At 44.6% G+C, this 23,518-nt stretch overlaps 1 protein-coding gene across 7 annotated transcripts in view; it reads right to left on the bottom strand.

Moving 5' to 3' along the window:
* The window catches only part of LOC139750209 (uncharacterized), a 249,849-nt gene that overhangs the window by 89,008 nt on the left and 137,323 nt on the right, over positions 1-23,518 (bottom strand). For 6 of the 7 annotated variants that reach the window (XM_071664668.1, XM_071664666.1, XM_071664672.1 and 3 more), the window contains exons 2-3: positions 8,636-10,082; positions 1,782-1,870 (exon numbers count right to left, since the gene is read on the bottom strand). In XM_071664668.1, the coding sequence (XP_071520769.1) occupies positions 1,782-1,870; positions 8,636-10,008 (1,462 nt within the window). In that variant the 5' untranslated portion in view covers positions 10,009-10,082. The remainder of the gene's footprint in view (positions 1-1,781; positions 1,871-8,635; positions 10,083-23,518) is intronic. The other variant, XM_071664673.1, reaches the window with a different exon arrangement.

Here is a 23,518-nt window from a genome sequence, read left to right as displayed (position 1 = left end):
CTCCCCTGCTACACTGTGTGTACCCCTCCCCTGCTACACTGTGTGTACCCCTCCCCTGCTACACTGTGTGTACCCCTCCCCTGCTACACTGTGTGTACCCCTCCCCTGCTACACTGTGTGCACCCCTCCCATACTACACTATACACACAGTTCTCTCTTCCGTATCTCATTCTTTATCCTCCAGCCAGGATGTCACGTTGTCTCTCTCCCTGCCCTCGCCCTCTCACTCCACTCTCACCCCCCACCACACCCACGCACTCCACTCTCACCCCCCACCACACCCACGCACTCCACTCTCAACCCCCACCACGCATTTCCCCTCACATCCCCACCACACCCATGCACTCCCCTCGCATCCCTACCAAAACCACGCCCTCACCCCCACCACTCCCACGCACTCTCCTATCAAACCCACCACACCTACGCATCCCCTCTATCCCCCCCACCCACCACACCCACGCACTCCCCTCTGTCTCCCCCCCCACCCACCACACCCACGCACTCCCCTCTGTCTCCCCCCCCACCACACCCACGCACTCCCCTCTACATCCCCCCCCTTCCACACCCACGCACTCCCCTCTGTCTCCCCCCACCCACCACACCCACGCACTCCCCTCTACATCCCCCCCCCCCTTCCACCACACCCACGCATGTCGTACCTCGCCCCAGCGTGTGTGTGTGTGTGTGTGTGTGTGTGTCCAAACACGTCTGAACCTGGGCGGGTTTTGCCACACACACATGTAAATCCGAGGCGGTCGGCTTCCCACCACCTTACTGTCTTTGTCATCCATGAATATATACGTAAGAATATGTGTCCAACGGGAAACCAGTATAAGATAAAAACTGAAAATTGTACATTGAAAAAGAATTACCACAAAAGATAAAAAAAAATAATATCTATCCAGATGTGACTATTCTCCTGCTAAAGACGGTCTTGTATTTTTTTTTTTTGTTGAGAAAACAAGATTACTTAAATCATAATAAAATATAAACTTCGTAGATATCTTTTTTCCCAGAAGTTTACACATAATAGCCCAAGGATAAACTCAACCATTCATAGGGCGAGGGAAACTGAAACATAGAAAACGGTGGCGTCACTGCGTCAGAGAAAACGTTAATCGCTACGACTCACGGGGTAACTAATCAAATTGCTTGGACGGTCCGTTATCCATGACTATACCTGGGTGTAACATTCCCTAGCCTGTATCTACCAATTTGTTCTCCTTTTATCCCTCAAATAAGCTCTATTGGTCTCCAGACTGGAGCGCTTCGTCGGTGGACACACTGTACCACAGAGGACACGGTGATTTGAGTAATAAAATTTCGAAAGTAAATCTGGTACGAAGTTGTGTTGTCCATAACACATGAACTGGGTGTTTGGTTCTCCACCGCCACCGTTCCACTGTGAGAATCTTCTCCACTCCCTAGACTCTTAAACATCCCTGGCGTATACTTAAATTAGATGACAAATGAAAGATATATTTCGAATGGTTGGTTTTCCTGGGTATTGAAGGATACGTTCCATCCCATGAAAGACCTGGCATCGTCCATGACAATTCGTATTCGTTCTAAAGATCTTAAAATATTCTCTCGAGCTTCATAATCTTCGGGAATCTAGGCTTATACCCGTAAGCCATAAGGCTTAAATACTCCCCCATAGCATTACCATGGGAGGACAATAGGGGTGAGGTACATGGGAGAGGACAATAGCATCATAATCTACCAACCATTCTCACCCTCACCATACTTTCTCACCATCATGGCGACACTAGGCAACTCACCGGGCAGGGGTCCGCCGGCTAGGTACACGGCCGGGCTGTACTGCCGGCTTAACTTGCGGTGCTCGGCCGGCTCTCCTCCACGACCGGCCCTGCAACACAAGAAACAACGGGTTACCTCACTGGTCATCTGTGCCTCGCACATATGCAATTGAATAAATAAATAAATAAATAAATGTTATCTTTTTTTTATTAAACTTTGCGCTGTTTCCCGCGTTAGCGAGGTAGCGCAAGGAAACAGACGAAAGAATGGCCCAACCCACCCACATACACATGTATATACATACACGCCCACACACGCACATATATACATACCTATACATTTCAACGTATACATACATATACATACACAGACATATACATATATACACATGTACATATTCATACTTGCTGCCTTCATCCACTCTGCCGTCACCCCGCCACACATGAAATGGCACCCTCCTCCCTCCGCGCGCGCGCGAGGTAGCGCTAGGAAAAGACAACAAAGGCCACATTCATACACACCTAGCTGTCATGTGTAATGCACCGAAACCATAGCTCCCTTTCCATATCCAGGCCCCACAAAACTTTCCATGATTTACCCCAGACGCTTCACATGCCCTGGTTCAATCCATTGACAGCACGTCGACTCCGGTATATACCACATCGTTCCAATTCACTGTATTCCTTGCATGTCTTCCACCTTCCTGTATGTTCAGGCCCCGATTGCTTTATCTTTTTCACTCCATCTTTCCACCTCCATTTTGGTCTCCCACTTCTGGTTCCTTCCACCTCTGACACATATATCCTCTTGGCCAATCTTTCCTCACTCATTCTCTCCATGTGACCAAACTATTTCAATACACCCTCCTCTGCTCTCTCAACCATACTCTTTTTATTACCACACATCTCTCTTACCCTTTCATTACTTACTCGATCAAACCACCTCACACCACATATTGTCCTCAAACATCTCATTTCCAACAAATCCACCCTTATCGCACAACCCTATCTATAGCCCACGCCTCGCAACCATACAACATTGTTGGAACCACTATTCCTTCAAACATACCCATTTTTGCTCTCCGATATAACGTTCTCGCCTTCCACACATTCTTATATATATATATATATATATATATATATATATATATATATATATATATATATATATATATATACACCAAAAGGGACAGACAGAGGCAAAATAAATCATTTATTAAGAATAACACCCTAATTTCAGACAGATTATTAGAAAAACTATAAAGATTAATCATATAACTGAAAAAATATATAATATATATCCTGAGTAAAACAGTTTCACTGTGACATTAGTGGCCACTGATTACTATACAGTGGAGGTAATGTCTTATATATCGGACACTCGTGTACAAATAATATAAAGAACCACATGGTGACCCACTGTACCACATGGTGACCCACTGTACCACATGGTGACCCACTGTACCACATGGTGACCTACTGTACCATATGGTGACCTACTGTACCACATGGTGATCCACTGTACCACATGGTGACCTACTGTACCACATAGTGACCCACTGTACCACATGGTGACCCACTGTACCACATGGTGACCTACTGTACCACATAGTGACCCACTCTACCACATGGTGACCCACTGTACCACATGGTGACCCACTGTGCCACATGGTGACCTACTGTACCATATGATGACCCATTGTACCACATGGTGACCCACTGTACCACATGGTGACCTACTGTACCACATGGTGACCCACTGTACCACATGGTGACCTTCTGGACCACATGGTGACCCACTGTACCACATGGTGACCTACTGTACCACATAGTGACCAACGAACTGTGCAATACGGTAACCTACTGTACCACATGGTAAGCAGCTGTCCCACATGATAAACAGCTGTACCACATGGTAACCAGCTGTACCACACGATAACCAGCTGTACCAATTATCTGAACAAGATAATTGAAGACTGAACACCTGAGAATGAACAGCAGGGAAGGTATACAGTATTACAGTCATACATATAGGGAAGGTATATAGATGTATATACACAGTCACAGTCATACATACAGGGAAGGCATATAGATGTATACACAGTCAGTCATACATACAGGGAAGGTATATAGATGTATATACACAGTCACAATCATCCATACAGGGAAGGTATACAGATGTATATAAAGTCACGGTCATATATATACATTTTTTTTTTTTTTTTTTTTTTTTTTATACTTTGTCGCTGTCTCCCGCGTTTGCGAGGTAGCGCAAGGAAACAGACGAAAGAAATGGCCCAACCCCCCCCCCCCATACACATGTACATACACACGTCCACACACGCAAATATACATACCTACACAGCTTTCCATGGTTTACCCCAGACGCTTCACATGCCTTGATTCAATCCACTGACAGCACGTCAACCCCTGTATACCACATGGCTCCAATTCACTCTATTCCTTGCCCTCCTTTCACCCTCCTGCATGTTCAGGCCCCGATCACACAAAATCTTTTTCACTCCATCTTTCCACCTCCAATTTGGTCTCCCTCTTCTCCTCGTTCCCTCCACCTCCGACACATATATCCTCTTGGTCAATCTTTCCTCACTCATTCTCTCCATGTGCCCAAACCATTTCAAAACACCCTCTTCTGCTCTCTCAACCACGCTCTTTTTATTTCCACACATCTCTCTTACCCTTACGTTACTTACTCGATCAAACCACCTCACACCACACATTGTCCTCAAACATCTCATTTCCAGCACATCCATCCTCCTGCGCACATCTCTATCCATAGCCCACGCCTCGCAACCATACAACATTGTTGGAACCACTATTCCTTCAAACATACCCATTTTTGCTTTCCGAGATAATGTTCTCGACTTCCACACATTTTTCAAGGCTCCCAAAATTTTCGCCCCCTCCCCCACCCTATGATCCACTTCCGCTTCCATGGTTCCATCCGCTGCCAGATCCACTCCCAGATATCTAAAACACTTCACTTCCTCCAGTTTTTCTCCATTCAAACTCACCTCCCAATTGACTTGACCCTCACCCCTACTGTACCTAATAACCTTGCTCTTATTCCCATTTACTCTTAACTTTCTTCTTCCACACACTTTACCAAACTCAGTCACCAGCTTCTGCAGTTTCTCACATGAATCAGCCACCAGTGCTGTATCATCAGCGAACAACAACTGACTCACTTCCCAAGCTCTCTCATCCCCAACAGACTTCATACTTGCCCCTCTTTCCAGGACTCTTGCATTTACCTCCCTAACAACCCCATCCATAAACAAATTAAACAACCATGGAGACATCACACACCCCTGCCGCAAACCTACATTTACTGAGAACCAATCACTTTCCTCTCTTCCTACACGTACACATGCCTTACATCCTCGATAAAAACATATATCTATAATATATATCATTCTAATCGTATATGAGTCACAGACGTGTTGGTTGTGCAGCACCGGCTGCGTCTTCTGCAACTGGTTCACGTCTGGAAGGCATTTGTTTACCTTACAGATCTAAAATGTAACAATCGTCTTGTTGTTGTTGTTGTTGTTGTTGTTGTTGTTGTTATGTGCTTGTTACTCCCACCGTGATAAGACCGATGGTAAGTGTGAACAACGGAAATGCAAAATGGTATACAGTGAATAATGTTACATGATGGAACTAATGCTAAAATGTAATATACACTTGTTCTATGATAATATATCATACCTTCAACTCGACATTTGAACACACACACAAAAAAAAAGAGGAGGAAAATTACAATCTAAAATGCATTAGCCACTTGAATGATGCACAAAACTGGAATGACTAACACGTAAATTCTGAAAATGGATTCATCAGTTCTTACGAAAATATGTACAGTATCATCAAGATGGAAGTCATATAAAGAGTATCTGAGCCTGAGAAAGGAAGATTTGATCCTTAGTGTCAATGATATGGTGAGTAAAACTTGCAATACATATATATATATATATATATATATATATATATATATATATATATATATACAGCTGGAAATCCTCCCCTCTCATTATTCTTTTTTTTTTAATTTTCCAAAAGAAGGAACAGAGAAGGGGGCCAGGTGAGGATATTCCCTCAAAGGCCCAGTTCTCTGTTCTTTACGCTACCTCGCTAACGCGGGAAATGGCGAATAGTTTGAAAGAAAAGAATATATATATATATATATATATATATATATATATATATATATATATATATATATATATATATATATGAATATATATATATATATATATATATATATATATATATATATATATATATATATATATATATATATATATATATATATATATATATATATATAAATCATCAGTACATGTGTAGCTAGCTACTGAGCCGAATTTATCTACAAGTACAAGCGATCTTTGCCTCTGACCACACTACACTCCCTCTCGCTTTGAAAGCGATAGAGCACTGTCTTGCCCCCAAGGGGAGGTGCAATACAGTAGAACAGATGTGTATGGCAACGATATGTAATCTACAGGTGCTGCTGCTGTGACCTGACCTTTGACCTTCTGACCTCAAGTTCAAAAGCGGGGTCATATGGCCACACCTAACTAGAGGTGTCTATCGTCTGGCCACACTTAACATGACCTGTCTACCCCTTGGCCACACTCAACATGACCTGTCTACCCCTTGGCCACACTCAACATGACCTGTCTACTCCCTGGCCACACTCAACATGACCTGTCTACCCCTTGGCCACACTCAACATGACCTGTCTACCCCTTGGCCACACTCAACATGACCTGTTTACCCCATGGCCACACTCAACATGACCTGTCTACTCCCTGGCCACACTCAACATGACCTGTCTACTCCCTGGCCACACTCAACATGACCTGTCTACCCCCTGGCCACACTCAACATGACCTGTCTACCCCCTGGCCACACTCAACAGACACTGCTAATATCACAGTTGACATTTACTTTGTAAACTGATATTTCTCTTTTCAGAGTATAACCATGACCCAGTTCTCACATCACACTGGGAAATTGAAAGGCACTTTTTGGTTGTGCAGAAGCAGCGGAAACTGCCTGATGGAAAGGTTATAGAAATATAATACTACATGCATATCGTATGAAGTGCTTCTCCAACATATCTCTCTGAAAGAGATGATGATGAACAGATATATATATATATATATATATATATATATATATATATATATATATATATATATATATATATATATTTTTTTTTTTTTTTCTTTTTTTTTTTCCAAAGATGGAACAGAGAAGGGGGCCAGGTGAGGATATTCCCTCAAAGGCCCAGTCCTCTGTTCTTAACGCTACCTCGCTAATGCGGGAAATGGCGAATAGTAGTATGATATATATATCTATATATATATATATATATATATATATATATATATATATATATATATATATATATATATATATATATATTCCTATGAGTCCACGGGGAGAATGAAACACAAGTTCCCAGGTGCACTTTTGTGTAATAATCGCATCATCTTTTTTTTCTATCATACTTAGTCGCTGTTTCCCGCGTTAGCGAGTTAGCGCAAGGACACAGACGAAAGAATGGCCCAACCCACCCAAATACACATGTATATACATAAACGCCCACACAGACATATACATATATACAGATGTACATATTCATACATGCTGCCTTCATCCATTCCTGTCGCCACCCCACCACACATGAAATGGCACCCCTACCCCACACGCGCGCGTTTCCGACACACCCACCCTCCTCCGCACAACCCTATCTATAGCCATAACTAACACTGTTCATAATCTACTCATGTTATGCCATACTTGAATATGAGAAGGTTTTAGAAAGACATTATGATCCACAGTGTGTGTACATGACCTGAACCAGTCCACTAGTCCCTCGTTCGTCCACCTCATCCCCTTCCTCTTACTGCCCCTTCAGTTATTCCTTCCTCTTCACCATCCTACCATCCTCTTCCTTCTCCCCATTTTACCTTTCTCTTACTTCCCTTTTTGGTGATAAATCCTTCAAATTCACCTCTTTATACTTTTTTTTCCTTTTCAGTTTTCCATTCCCCCACCCATCACCAGGTGACGTAACCCCATAATATCCCAACACCAGCGAAACACCTGAGTCAGACAGGCAACCCAGGTATGTCAGACCACAATCCCATTTTCTCTTACCCCGTTACATTTCCATTTTCTTTGATGGCTGAGAACTGCAACTAGTTCATTAAGCTTCGGTCTACATCGTATATGTCAAACGTAATTCTGTCATCAAGTAACACTTGAATAATGTGAAGATAATCATGAACTGATGGAAAGTATGGATTCCCACGTCCATGGTCTATCAAATACCTGATTTCTATGCATTAATCACAATCGACAGAGAAAATTCAAGTGTATAACAACATTACGATAATACATAACCACTGTATTGCAATCCAGGACAGAATATATGTTCCTAGATGATAGACAAATCTAGCAAGGTTAGGTTAGGTTAGGTCAGGGGAAACATAATTGGATAGGTCTGGTCAGAGTTATGTTAGATTACCATAAGTTAGATTAGGTTAGAATAAGGGAAGTTAGGTTAAGTTATGATGCTTGTACTTTAATATGTCCATCTTTGTTTGACTTAAGTTAGGTTAGGTTAGGTTAGGTTAAGTTAGGAGGGAAGAAAGTTAAATATATGATATATATACCTATACTTTGACAAACGTTATACATACATACATATATATATATATATATATATATATATATATATATATATATATATATATATATATATATATATATATATATATTGTGTGTGTGTCTTATCTTTCATTAGCAGTGTGTACGAACACAGATGGTCAACTCACCCTTCCATCATGTACCGCCTCATCTCCTCCATCATCTCCTCTTCCATCCTCTCCCGTTCCAGGTCCTCCTCGTTTTCTTCGATGATGACGTCATCGTCGTACTCGTCCAGCTCCAGGCTGACGAAGCCGTCGTCCACGAAGGAGTCGTCGAAGGACTCGTCCACCATGACCTCGTCCTCGTCCTCCAGGTAGTTCTCACTGTCGTCGTCGTCTTCCTCGTCCTCGTCGTACATCTCGGGACTCATGAGCCCGCCGACCTCGTTCTCGTCCGAGGAGGTCTCGCCCTCGTAGCTCGTCCTGCCCTTCAGGAGCCACTCCGAGTAACCCATCAGCTCGCTCTTGTCCACCTCGCTCTCCGTCGTGCTGTCGCCGTTCTCCCTCTCGGCCTCCTTCACCAGCTCGGAGCCTGACTCCTTCACCAGCAGGATCCACTGCAGGTTGTTCGACTCCCGCTCGGCGTTCGTCTCGAGCGCGTCGCTCCGGATCAGCTTGGCCGGCTTGCAGCCGCTGGACGGCGAGACGGCCTCCGCGTACCGCAGTCGGACCGACTTGACGCTGCAGCGGCTGTCGCTGTCGCTGTCGCTGCTTCGCTCCGAGCCGCTGATCTCGTTCACCTGCACCATCGGGATCTTCTGGACGCCGTCGCCCTGGGCGCTCTCCCTCACGGCCGGGGGGGCGGCGGCGGGGGCGGAGGAGGAGGAGGAGGAGGCGTCTTCTTCGCTTCCAGTGGTGGTGGCACCTGCTGAATTCTCCTTCGTTTGGGCTTCGTTCCCACTCTCTGTGGTCTCCGGGTCGCGTCCGTTTTCTTCGATGATTTCAATCGAGCTGGAGGCGACGGCATCCTTATAGGCTCCGTTTTCTGTCTCCTGGGCGTCCTGGTGGTCTTCGGAGTGGATGAACGTCATCTTGGGCGCGCTGGCGTCGGCCTGGAACGGCTCGCCGATGTTCTCAATCCCCTCGTCCGGGTCCGCGAACGAAAGCTGGAAGTTCTGGGACAGCTGCTCGCTGGTGCTCATATCTTTCTCGTCGGGTTGGGTCTGTCCATTTTCTTCGAAGGTGCCGGCCTTGTCTTCCCGTTCCTCTCCGGCGTCACCGCTCTCCACGGATTCGAACGAGGACTGTATCGCGCATTCAAACCGCCGACGTAAGTTCACTGCCGCCTGGACGATGCGGAGCAGCGTGCACGCCATATTGGAGCATCGGCGCCGGAAAAGAAGGAAAACGAAAACAAAAGGCGACAATGGTATAATTAACTCCACCTGGCAAGGCATTGGTACTTCCTTGGCTTGACGCCTCACCGGGTGGACAAAAGGGTCTCGACGCTGGCTCGGGCTTCGGCTACCGACACTGCTTGGCTGCGCGTCTCCTGCCATCCGCTCATCGCTAAGGTCCACTCTCTCGCTAAATCAGTGTCCGCGAAGCACTTGTGCTGCCGTAAATTCATTTCCTGTAACACACGAGGGAGGTGGTGTAGGTAGGGAGGGTTGAGTGGGAGGGACGGATGTATTAAAGGGAATGCGACGGGATCAGACGAAAGCTCCGCCACCCGCCCGCCCGTCCGTTCTCCCGCTCGCCCGCCCGGGCCTTTGTTGTCCCAGTGGGTATATGTACGCGCGCGTCCCCGCGTGTGCGTATATACACAGACACTCACACGCCAAGGGCGTCCCGGCGCGTACACGAGGCAGCAAAGACATACAGGTATTGATTTCTATATTGCTGATCTATACCCCGAACACACGATTTTGTTTATCTGACGACGTGCGTATATAACGCATTCTCATTTGAATATTCGTATATCACGACGGTAAGGACCAGACGCACATACACACACACACACACACACACACAATGACTGTATGTAGACAAATACACCGACATGAAGAGAGAAGCACCTATAGATACAGACACGAACAAACGTTCACACACACACACACACGTACAGACATACACACACACACACGTACAGACAGACACACCACACAACACTGGGCCGTCGTTTCTGGTCGTTCATATACGCCCGTCATAAAGCCAGACCAGACCAGACCAGCCGCACGTAACGTATCTTTCCTCTTTAGCAGCACAAGATGGACTCCAGCAAACACACACACACACACACACACACACACACACACACACACACACACACACACACACGTCTAGTATGATGGCTTCGTCCAAGAATTATAGACGTAACCCAGTAATATAGACGTACCCCAGTTATACAGACATAACCCAGTAATACAGACGTAACCCAGTAATACAGACGTACCCCAATAATACAGACGTAACCCAGTAATATAGACGTACCCCAGTTATACAGACATAACCCAGTAATACAGACATAACCCAGTAATACAGACGAACCCCAGTAATATAGACGTAACCCAGTAATATAGACGTACCCCAGTTATACAGACATAACCCAGTAATACAGACGTAACCCAGTAATACAGACGTAACCCAGTAATACAGACATAACCAAGTAATACAGACGTAACCCAGTAATACATACGTAACCCAGTAATATAGACGTACTCCCAGTAATACAGACGTAACCCAGTAATACAGACGTAACCCAGTAATACAGACATAACCCAGTAATACAGACATAACCCAGTAATACAGACATAACCCAGTAATACAGACATAACCCAGTAATACAGACGTACCCCAGTAATACAGACATAACCCAGTAATACAGACATAACCCAGTAATACAGACATAACCCAGTAATACAGACATAACCCAGTAATACAGACATAACCCAGTAATACAGACATAACCAAGTAATACAGACGTAACCCAGTAATACATACGTAACCCAGTAATACACACGTAACCCAGTAATACAGACGTACCCCAGTAATATAGACGAACCCCAGTAATATAGACGTAACCCAGTAAAATAGACGTACCCCAGACGCACCCCAGTGATACAGACGTACTCCAGTAACACATACGTACCCAAGTAATATACATGCACTGTAGTAATATAAATGGACCCCAGTAATACAGATGTATCCCAGCCAATTACGGACAGACGTATACAACACATATGTATCACCAGCAATACCACATATGTATACCTTCAACGTCAGTGTGTCCGTGTCGTGAGCAGGTCAGAGACTGTATAACGAATTATACGTAAAAACATTTTCAAAAAAAAAAAACTTACATCCAACTTATATACACACGTGTGATACATGTTTCAGAATTCCAATATTTTTCAGAAAGTTTCAGGATTATTTCTTGAAACATGAAAAAAAAAACTTGCTGAGACAAATAAGGATATATATATATATATATATATATATATATATATATATATATATATATATATATATATATATATATATATGAGTCAAATGTCTGTCATACGAAATGTAACCACGAAATCATCTTCAGTAATCAAATGCCACGAAAGGGTGGGGTGACTTACACTTACAAGCACTTATACTTTGAGGAGATGATTACGTGAACATAGACCTGTAAAGTGTTTCAGTAAGATTCCGTTTCTGTCACCAGTTTCAGCGTCTGAAATGGTTGATATATAGAGATGGTCAAAAGACGAAAATTCATATTAACAAAAATCTATGACAGCGACCATATCAAAAAAAAATTACAAGGTTCCAGGATTTTCTGAACTTCATCCAGCAAGCGGGGAGCATAGTCTATTTGTCTGTCTATCTATCGATCTATCTATCTATAAAGACCCCAGACACTCAAACCCTTACACAGGTTCGCAACAGGTGTGTGTGTTGTGTTGTGCTGATGAACGACTGAACGAGGCTTACGATCGTACAAGCGGGGATAACGATCGTTCAAGCGTAGACTGACGATCATACAAGCGGGGGACAGACGATCATACGAGCGGGGCTGACGATCATACAAGCGGGGATGACAATTATACAAGTGTAGGCTGACGATCATACAAGCGGAGATGACGATCATACAAGCGGGAGACAGACGATCATACAAGCGGGGCTGACGATTATACAAGCGGAGATGACGATCATACAAGCGTAGGCTGACGATCATACAAGCGTAGGTTGATGATCATACAAGCGTAGGCTGACGATCATACAAGCGTAGGCTGACGATCATACAAGCGTAGGCTGACGATCATACAAGCGTTGGCTGACGATCATACAAGCGTAGGCTGACGATCATACAAGCGTAGGTTGATGATCATACAAGCGTAGGCTGACGATCATACAAGCGTAGACTGACGATCATACAAGCGGGGCTGACGATCATACAAGCGTAGGTTGACGATCATACAAGCGTAGGTTGACGATCATACAAGCGTAGGCTGACGATTATACAAGCGTAGGTTGACGATCATACAAGCGTAGGCTGACGATCATACAAGCGTAGGCTGATGATCATACAAGCGTAGGCTGACGATCATACAAGCGTAGGCTGACGATCATACAAGCGTAGGCTGATGATCATACAAGCGTAGGCTGACGATCATACAAGCGTAGGTTGACGATCATACAAGCGTAGGCTGATGATCATACAAGCGTAGGCTGACGATCATACAAGCGTAGGCTGACGATCATACAAGCGTAGGCTGACGATCATACAAGCGTAGGCTGACGATCATGCAAGCGTTGGCTGACGATCATACAAGCGTAGGCTGACGATCATACAAGCGTAGGCTGACGATCATACAAGCGTAGGCTGATGATCATACAAGCGTAGGCTGACGATCATACAAGCGTAGGTTGACGATCATACAAGCGTAGGCTGATGATCATACAAGCGTAGGCTGACGATCATACAAGCGTAGGCTGACGATCATACAAGCGTAGGTTGACGATCATACAAGCGTAGGTTGACGATCATACAAGCGTAGGCTGACGATTATACAAGCGTAGGTTGACGATCATACAAGCGTAGGTTGACGATCATACAAGCGTAGGCTGATGATCATACAAGCGTAGGTTGACGATCATACAAGCGTAGGTTGACGATCATACAAGCGTAGGTTGATGATCATACAAGCGTAGGCTGATGATCATACAAGCGTAGGTTGACGATCATACAAGCGTAGGCTGACGATCATACAAGCGTAGGTTGACGATCATACAAGCGTAGGATGACGATCATACAAGCGTAGGCTGACGATCATACAAGCGTAGGCTGATGATCATACAAGCGTAGGCTGACGATCATACAAGCGTAGGCTGATGATCATACAAGCGTAGGTTGATGATCATACAAGCGTAGGTTGATGATCATACAAGCGTAGGCTGATGATCATACAAGCGTAGGTTGATGATCATACAAGCGTAGGCTGACGATCATACAAGCGTAGGCTGACGATCATACAAGCGTAGGCTGACGATCATACAAGCGTAGGCTGACGATCATACAAGTGGGGGCCCAAGAGGGGGAAGCGAACCAGTGATCTCCCTTTACGTTGCCGGCGGTTCGCCAGTTGAGCGGCCGGCAGTCTTCTGGCCTGGCCTGGCCTGCCGGCCAAGGCCAAGGCTTCTGGCCCCCCTCTCGTCATTACGGTGTTCCGCTCCGGCCAAATCTGGGATCGCCCCTGCGCCAATCCCTAGACCCCCTTATTTTCCCCTGTCATCCCCCCCCCCAGGGCCAGCTTTAGGGACCCACCTGCATATAATGATGAGCCAAACGCTAGGTTCCCTTCTGCGCTCTCTCCAGGAGGAGGAGGAGGAGGAGGAGGAGGAGGAGGAGGAGGAGGAAGAGGAGGAGGAAGAGGAAGATGTGGGAGGAGGAAGGAAGAGGAGGAAGAGGAAGATGTGGGAGGAGGAAGAGGAGGAAGAGGAGGAGGAAGATGTGGGAGGAGGAGGAGGAGGAAGAGGAAGATGTGGGAGGAAGAGGAGGAGGAGGAAGAGGAGAAGGAGGAGGAGGAGGAGAAGGAGGAAGAGGAGGAGGAGGAAGAGAAGGAGAAAGAGGAAGATGAGAGGAAGAGGAGGAGGAGGAGGAAGAGGAAGAGGTGGAGGAGAAGGAGGAGGAGGAAGAGGAAGATGTGGGAGGAGGAGGAGGAGGAAGAGGAGGAGAAGGAGGAGAGGAGGAAGAAGAGGAGGAGGAGGAAGAGAAGGAGAAAGAGGAAGAGGAAGATGTGGGAGGAGGAGGGTCGAGGAAGAAGAAGAGGAAGAAGAAGAAGAGTAGGTGGGAGGAGGAGGGTGTGTGTGTGTGTGTGTGTTTCTGCTACCCCCGCATCTTCTCACCCGTGCCTCTGTGTGGCCGTACGTACGTAACGTGTATGTGAGTACCCCGACCCGCAGCGCCAACTGAAGATAACGTGAAACTCCCACACTCGACGACCCCCTGCACTTCCTGGCTTTATGAGCTGGGTACGGTCAACACGCTGGGGGTTGAGCCGCCCTGGGGAGGATGAGGGATGTGTTGTGAGCCTTGCCCGACACACCTCAATACCCGGCGGAGGGAGGGGAAGGTATGGATGTGTGTGTGTGTGTGTGTGTGTGTGTGTGTGTGTGTGTACAACCTCCCCACCTCCTCCTCATATCACATCCTCTGCGCCGTTTTCTTTTCCTTTTTTTGTCTCTGACTATATTCCTTCTCTAACACTACAAAAACATTGTTTTTTTTTCGACATTCTTTTTTTTCTTTAATGTACTTTACAGACTGAATATACTCTCTCTCTCTCTCTCTCTCTCTTATATAGTACTGATTCCTGACTGTAAACTCTCCCTGAGATAGATAGATAGATAGATAGATAGATAGATAGATAGATAGATAGAGAGAGAGAGAGAGAGAGAGAGAGAGAGAGAGAGAGAGAGAGAGAGAGAGAGAGAGAGAGAGAGAGAGAGATAATAACATTACTCTAAGTGGCGGTGCACAACTGTTGTTGCCCCCCCCCCTCCACCTCCCTCCCTCCCAGGCCAACACCCACCCACCTAGGGACCTGACCTGACCTGACCTGACCTGACCTGACCTGACCAGCTCGTGGGAGATCGTATACGAAAAAGGAACCGATTTCTTTCATGGGGACGACGACGAGGACAGAGGGATATCCCACCAGCGTCCCACACCCACACATGGGTCTTGTCCCACGAACCGTGTTGTCCCACGAACCGTGTTGTACCACGACCGTGTTGTACCACGACCGTGTTGTCCCATGACCGTGTTATCCCACGACCGTGTTGTACCACGACCGTGTTGTACCACGACCGTGTTGTCCCATGACCGTGTTATCCCACGACCGTGTTGTACCACGACCGTGTTGTCCCATGACCGTGTCATCCCACGACCGTGTTGTCCCACGACCGTGTTGTCCCACGACCGTGTTATCCCACGACCGTGTTATCCCACGACCGTGTTGTCCCATGACCGTGTTATCCCACGACCGTGTTGTCCCACGATCGTGTTGTCCCACGACCGTGTTATCCCACGATCGTGTTGTCCCACGACCGTGCTATCCCACGACCGTGTTGTCCCACGACCGTGTTATCCCACGACCGTGTTGTCCCACGACCGTGTTATCCCACGACCGTGTTGTCCCATGACCGTGTCATCCCACGACCGTGTTGTCCCACGACCGTGTTGTCCCACGACCGTGTTATCCCACGACCGTGTTGTCCCACGACCGTGTTATCCCAAGACCGTGTTGTCCCATGACCGTGTTGTCCCACGACCGTGTTATCCCACGACCGTGTTATCCCATCGCTCCACAATACACGGTCATATATAATCACATACGGTCAGATTCGACTTCTGGGGGTCTACTGAAATAGATGGGACCCATGAATATAAATTGAGTGATGTATATTAATGGCTATATGATTAATAGAACACGACGCACATACTTCAATCATCCCCTTTTGGGGAACACAGATAAACAGTTTTATATTCCCAAGAAAATGAAAATAATTCTATTTCGCTAAAGACTTAAATGACATGTTCCCAACTGGTATATATATATATATATATATATATATATATATATATATATATATATATATATATATATATATGGGGGCGGGGGGCTGGAAATCCTCCCCTCCCGTTTTTTACTTGTCCAAAAAGAAGAAACAGAACAGGGGGCCAAATGAAGATTTTTTCCTCTAAGCCTCAGTCCTCTGTTCTTAACGCTACCTCGCTAACGCGGGAAATGGCGAATATATATATATATATATATATATTTTTTTTTTTTTTTATACTTTGTCGCTGTCTCCCGCGTTTGCGAGGTAGCGCAAGGAAACAGACGAAAGAAATGGCCCAACCCACCCCCATACACATGTATATACATACGTCCACACACGCAAATATACATACCTACACAGCTTTCCATGGTTTACCCCAGACGCTTCACATGCCTTGATTCAATCCACTGACAGCACGTCAACCCCGGTATACCACATCGCTCCAATTCACTCTATTCTTTGCCCTCCTTTCACCCTCCTGCATGTTCAGGCCCCGATCACACAAAATCTTTTTCACTCCATCTTTCCACCTCCAATTTGGTCTCCCTCTTCTCCTCGTTCCCTCCACCTCCGACACATATATCCTCTTGGTCAATCTTTCCTCACTCATTCTCTCCATGTGCCCAAACCACTTCAAAACACCCTCTTCTGCTCTCTCAACCACACTCTTTTTATTTCCACACATCTCTCTTACCCTTACGTTACTCACTCGATCAAACCACCTCACACCACACATTGTCCTCAAACATCTCATTTCCAGCACCTCCATCCTCCTGCGCACAACTCTATCCATAGCCCACGCCTCGCAACCATACAACATTGTTGGAACCACTATTCCTTCAAACATACCCATTTTTGCTTTCCGAGATAATGTTCTCGACTTCCACACATTCTTCAAGGCCCCCAGAATTTTCGCCCCCTCCCCCACCCTATGATCCACTTCCGTTTCCATGGTTCCATCCGCTGCCAGATCCACTCCCAGATATCTAAAACACTTCACTTCCTCCAGTTTTTCTCCATTTAAACTCACCTCCCAATTGACTTGACCCTCAACCCTACTGTACCTAATAACCTTGCTCTTATTCACATTTACTCTTAACTTTCTTCTTCCACACACTTTACCAAACTCAGTCACCAGCTTCTGCAGTTTCTCACATGAATCAGCCACCAGCGCTGTATCATCAGCGAACAACTGACTCACTTCCCAAGCTCTCTCATCCCCAACAGACTTCATACTTGCCCCTCTTTCCAAAACTCTTGCATTTACCTCCCTAACAACCCCATCCATAAACAAATTAAACAACCATGGAGACATCACACACCCCTGCCGCAAACCTACATTCACTGAGAACCAATCACTTTCCTCTCTTCCTGCTTGGCCAGAAGACTGCCGGCCGACCAGGCCGGCAGTCTTCTGGCCCTCGCCAAATCTGGGATCATCCCTCAGCCAATCCCCAGACCCTCTATTATTCCCCCCACCCCGCCCCGACCCCAAAAATGGGCCAGCTTTAGGGACCTACCTATATTTACGAGCCAAACTTGGGATTGTTCGTGATCGAAACTGTGACCAATCTCTCTCTCTCTCTCTCTCTCTCTCTCTCTCTCTCTCTCTCTCTCTCTCTCTCTCTCTCTCTCACACACACACACACACAGCTCAAGGGTCGTACCGTCGTGCTCAAGGGTCAAGCCGTCTTGCTCAAGGGTCGTAACTTCGCGCTCAAGGGCCGTAGCGTCGTGCTCAAGGCTCGTATCATCGTGCTCAAGGGTCGTACTGTCGTGCTCAAGGGTCGTACCGTCTTGCTCAAGGGTCAAGCCGTCTTGCTCAAGGGTCGTACCGTCGTGCTTAAGGGTCGTACCGTCGTGCTCAAGGGTCGTGCCGTCGTGTTCAAAGGCCGAACTGTCGACCTCAAACTGCCATAATACCTTTCAGACCAACAAAGAATCATCACCATCACTTTCAAACCAACAAAGGATCACTATCCCTTTCAAACCAACAAAGAATCACCATCACTTTCAAAACCAACAAAGAATCATCACCATCACTTTCAGACCAACAAAGAATCATCACCATCACTTTCAGACCAACAAAGAATCACTATCCCTTTTCAAACCAACAAAGAATCACCGTCAATTTCAAGCCAACAAAGAATCATCACCATCACTTTCAGACCAACAAAGAATCACTATCCCTTTTCAAACCAACAAAGAATCACCGTCAATTTCAAGCCAACAAAGAATCATCACCATCACTTTCAAACCAACAAAGAAACATCATCATCACTTTCAGACCAACAAAGAATCGTCACCATCACTTTCAGACCAACAAAGAATCATCACCATCACTTTCAGACCAACAAAGAATCATCACCATCACTTTCAAACCAACAAAGAAACATCATCATCACTTTCAGACCAACAAAGAATCATCACCATCACTTTCAGACCAACAAAGAATCATCACCATCACTTTCAGACCAACAAAGAATCATCACCATCACTTTCAGACCAACAAAGAATCATCACCATCACTTTCAGACCAACAAAGAATCACTATCCCTTTTCAAACCAACAAAGAATCACCATCACTTTCAGACCAACAAGCAATTACCATCACTTTCAGACCAACAAAGAATCATCACCATCACTTTCAGACCAACAAAGAACCACCATCACTTGGGCAACAGTCATCCCCAGTCTGTTACAGGCCACCTAGCAGGACCACTCGCCCCCAAGCTCTTCAAAAGTAATTGGTTTTCACAAAAGCCGAGATGGGAAAAAAAAATCCCTTTAAGTTATCTTTCCTTATTTTTTTCTTTCCAGAATCTTTTCATGAATATCTTTAACTGCTAAGATTCCACGAAGGATGTTGCCAGAAGAAACAGATATATATATATATATATATATATATATATATATATATATATATATATATATATATATATATATACATACTATACTATTCGCCATTTCCCGCGGTAGCGAGGTAGCGTTAAGGACAGAGGACTGGGCTTTTGAGGGAATATCCTCACCTGGCCCCCTTCTCTGTTCCCTCTTTTGGAAAATAAAAACAAAAAATCGAGAGGGGAGAATTTCCAGCCCCTCGCTCCCTCTCCTTTTAGTCGCCTTCTACGACACGCAGGGAATACATGGGAAGTATTCTTAATCCCCTATCCCCAGGGATAATATATATATATATATATATATATATATATATATATATATATATATATATATATATATATATATATAATATATATATATATATACACATATATATATTATTTATTTCTTTTATTTTGCTTTGTCGCTGTCTCCCACGTTTGCGAGGTAGCGCAAGGAAACAGACGAAAGAAATGGCCCATCCCACCCCCATACACATGTATATACATACACGTCCATGTTGCCAGAAACCATAAATCCCCGTTTCAGTGTTGTCAATATAGAAAAATCTCCGAACGGTGTTGCCATAGAAAATAAAATCCCCATTTTAATGTTGTCTGAAACCCTAAATCTATAGATAATGGTGTCTGATACCGTAAGTCTATGGATAACGTTGTCTGAAACCCTGAATCTATAGATAATGGTGTTTGAAATCCTAAATCTCTAGATAAAGGTGTCTGAAACCCTAAATGTATGGATAGTGGTGTCTGAAACCCTAAATCTAGAGATAATGGTGTCTGAAACTCTAAATCTATAGATAATGGTGTCTGATACCGTAAATCTATAGATAATGGTGTCTGAAACCCTAAATCTATAGATAATGGTGTCTGAAACCCTAAATCTATAGATAATGGTGTCTGAAACCCTAAATCTATAGATAATGGTGTCTGAAACCCTAAATCTAGAGATAATGGTGTCTGAAACCCTAAATCTATAGATAATGGTGTCTGAAACCCTAAATCTATAGATAATGGTGTCTGAAACCCTAAATCTAGAGATAATGGTGTCTGAAACCCTAAATCTATAGATAATGGTGTCTGAAACCCTAAATCTAGAGATAATGGTGTCTGAAACCCTAAATCTATAGATAATGGTGTCTGAAACCCTAAATCTATAGATAATGGAGTCTGAAACCCTAAATCTATAGATAATGGTGTCTGAAACCCTAAATCTATAGATAATGGTGTCTGAAACCCTAAATCTATAGATAATGGTGTCTGAAACCCTAAATCTATAGATAATGGAGTCTGAAACCCTAAATCTATAGATAATGGTGTCTGAAACCTTAAATCTATGGATAATGGTGTCTGAAATCCTAAATCTATAGACAATGTTGTCTGAAACCCTAAATCTATAGATAATGGTGTCTGAAACCCTAAATGTATGGATAGTGGTGTCTGAAACCCTAAATCTATAGATAATGGTGTCTGAAACGCTAAATCTATAGATAATGGTGTCTGAAACCCTAAATCTAGAGATAATGGTGTCTGAAACCCTAAATCTAGAGATAATGGTGTCTGAAACCCTAAATCTAGAGATAATGGTGTCTGAAACCCTAAATCTATAGATAATGGTGTCTGAAACCCTAAATCTATGAATAATGGTGTCTGAAACGCTAAATCCCAGCGCCAAATACCACACATCCTCGGTGTATTGCTGCCGGAATCCTTAAATCCCACAATACCAAAACACTCGATAACGAAGAAATCCCATAAATCCCCCGCTAAGAAGTTGCCTAAAACCACCAGATCCTCTGTTCTAAAGCGACCATAAGCATGTAGACACAGAGTATAGGAAGGCGAATGCCTTAAAGACCTGGCAACATCCCCTTGGAACCATCGAGACCCAACATAAAAACCCCTTGAAACGATCAGAACCCACCATAAACCCCTTGAAACGATCAGAACCCACCATAAGCCCCTTGAAACGATCAGAACCCACCATAAGCCCCTTGAAACGATCAGAACCCACCATAAACCCCTTGAAACGATCAGAACCCACCATAAATCCCTTGAAACGATCAGAACCCACCATAAACCCCTTGAAACCATCAAAACCCACCATAAATCCCTTGAAACGATCAGAACCCACCATAAACCCCTTGAAACGATCAGAACCCACCATAAACCCCTTGAAACCATCAAAACCCACCATAAATCCCTTGAAACGATCAGAACCCACCATAAACCCCTTGAAACTATCAAAACCCACCATAAACCACATTTAAACCATCAAAACCCACCATAAACCACTTTGAAACCCTCGAAACCCACCATAAACCCGTTGAAGCTATCAAAACCCACCATAAACCACTTTGAAACCCTCGAAACCCACCTTAAACCACATTGAAACCATTAAAACACAGCATATACCCCTTAAAACCATCAAAACTCACCATAAACCCCTTGAAACCATCAAAACCCACCATAAACCCCCTTGAAACCATCAAAACCCACCATAAACCACATTTAAACCATCAAAACCCACCATAAACCACATTTAGACCATCAAAACCCACCATAAACCCCTTTTAAACCACATAAACCTACCTGGACCCATCAGAACTACATCACATAGCGGCTTGAAAAAAGGTTTGGGTAACCTCATTAGTGTTTTCGATTTATCCTTGAAATCAAAGATAGAGACCTCGTACGAAAACCTCTCTCTCTCTCTCTCTCTCTCTCTCTCTCTGTCTTCACACACACAGACCAATAAGGCAATGGTGTTTGCAGGGGTAATGATGAAGGGGTTAATAGGTGGTGGGTAGGGAGAGGGTGAGGAGCGGAGGGGAGGAAAAGGAAGGGGAGGAGAGGGGGTCGGTGGCGGAGGCCCTCCCTATTACTGCCAGCCCCCCCCCCCCCCCCTCCCCGGTATCTACCGTCCCCAGGTGGCTCGACCGATCAATACCCGGGTCTCAAGGGTTTCGAACGTAATTGATGTTATTTATGACGGTATAGCATAACTGCCGTGATTAATGGTGTTAAACGGGTCCTCTCTCTCTCTCTCTCTCTCTCTCTCTCTCTCTCTCTCTCTCTCTCTCTCTCTCTCTCTCTCTCTCTCTTTCTCTCTCTCTCTCTCTATGTATATATATATATATATATATATATATATATATATATATATATATATATATATATATATATATATATATATTACTCATCTATCTATTTATTTATTATACTTTGTCGCTGTCTCCCGCGGTAGCGAGGCAGCGCAAGGAAACAGACGAAAGAATGGGCCAAGCTCACCCACATACACATGTATATACATACACGTCCACACACGTACATATACATACATATACATTTCAACGTATACATATATATATACATACACAGACATATACATATATACATATATACATAATTCATACTTGCTGTCTTTATTCATTCACGTCGCCACCCCGCCACACATGGAATGACACCCCCTCTCCCTCTCCCCGCACGCGCGCGAGGTAACGCCAGGGAAAGACAACAAAGGCCACATTCGTTCACACTCAGTCTCTAGCTGTCATATATATATATATATATATATATATATATATATATATATATATATATATATATATATATATTATATATATATATATATATGACACTGTATATTTGCGTGTGTGGACGTATGTATATACATGTGTATGGGGGGGGGGGGTTGGGCCATTTCTTTCGTCTGTTTCCTTGCGCTACCTCGCAAACGCGGGAGACAGCGACAAAGTATAATAAATAAATATATATATATATATATATATATATATATATATATATATATATATATATATATATATGTTGCTTGTACCAGTGTGGTGGGGAGATGGAGGGAGGTAAACCCACTTGCTAATGCACACTGGTAAACCTAATAACACCAGAGTTTGCTGGTTCATGTCGTCATGGGTGGTTGACGTTTTAATGCTGTACGCATCCCCCCTTGGAAACGACGGTACGATCCTTGAGCACGACGGTACGATCCTTGAGCACGACGGTACGACCCTTGAGCACGACGGTACGATCCTTGAGCACG

This window comes from Panulirus ornatus, chromosome 9 (genome assembly GCF_036320965.1).
Source record: "Panulirus ornatus isolate Po-2019 chromosome 9, ASM3632096v1, whole genome shotgun sequence".
Lineage (NCBI taxonomy): Eukaryota > Metazoa > Arthropoda > Malacostraca > Decapoda > Palinuridae > Panulirus > Panulirus ornatus.
Note: the sequence above shows the minus strand (reverse complement) of the source record. Positions and strands in the feature narration are given on the sequence as shown.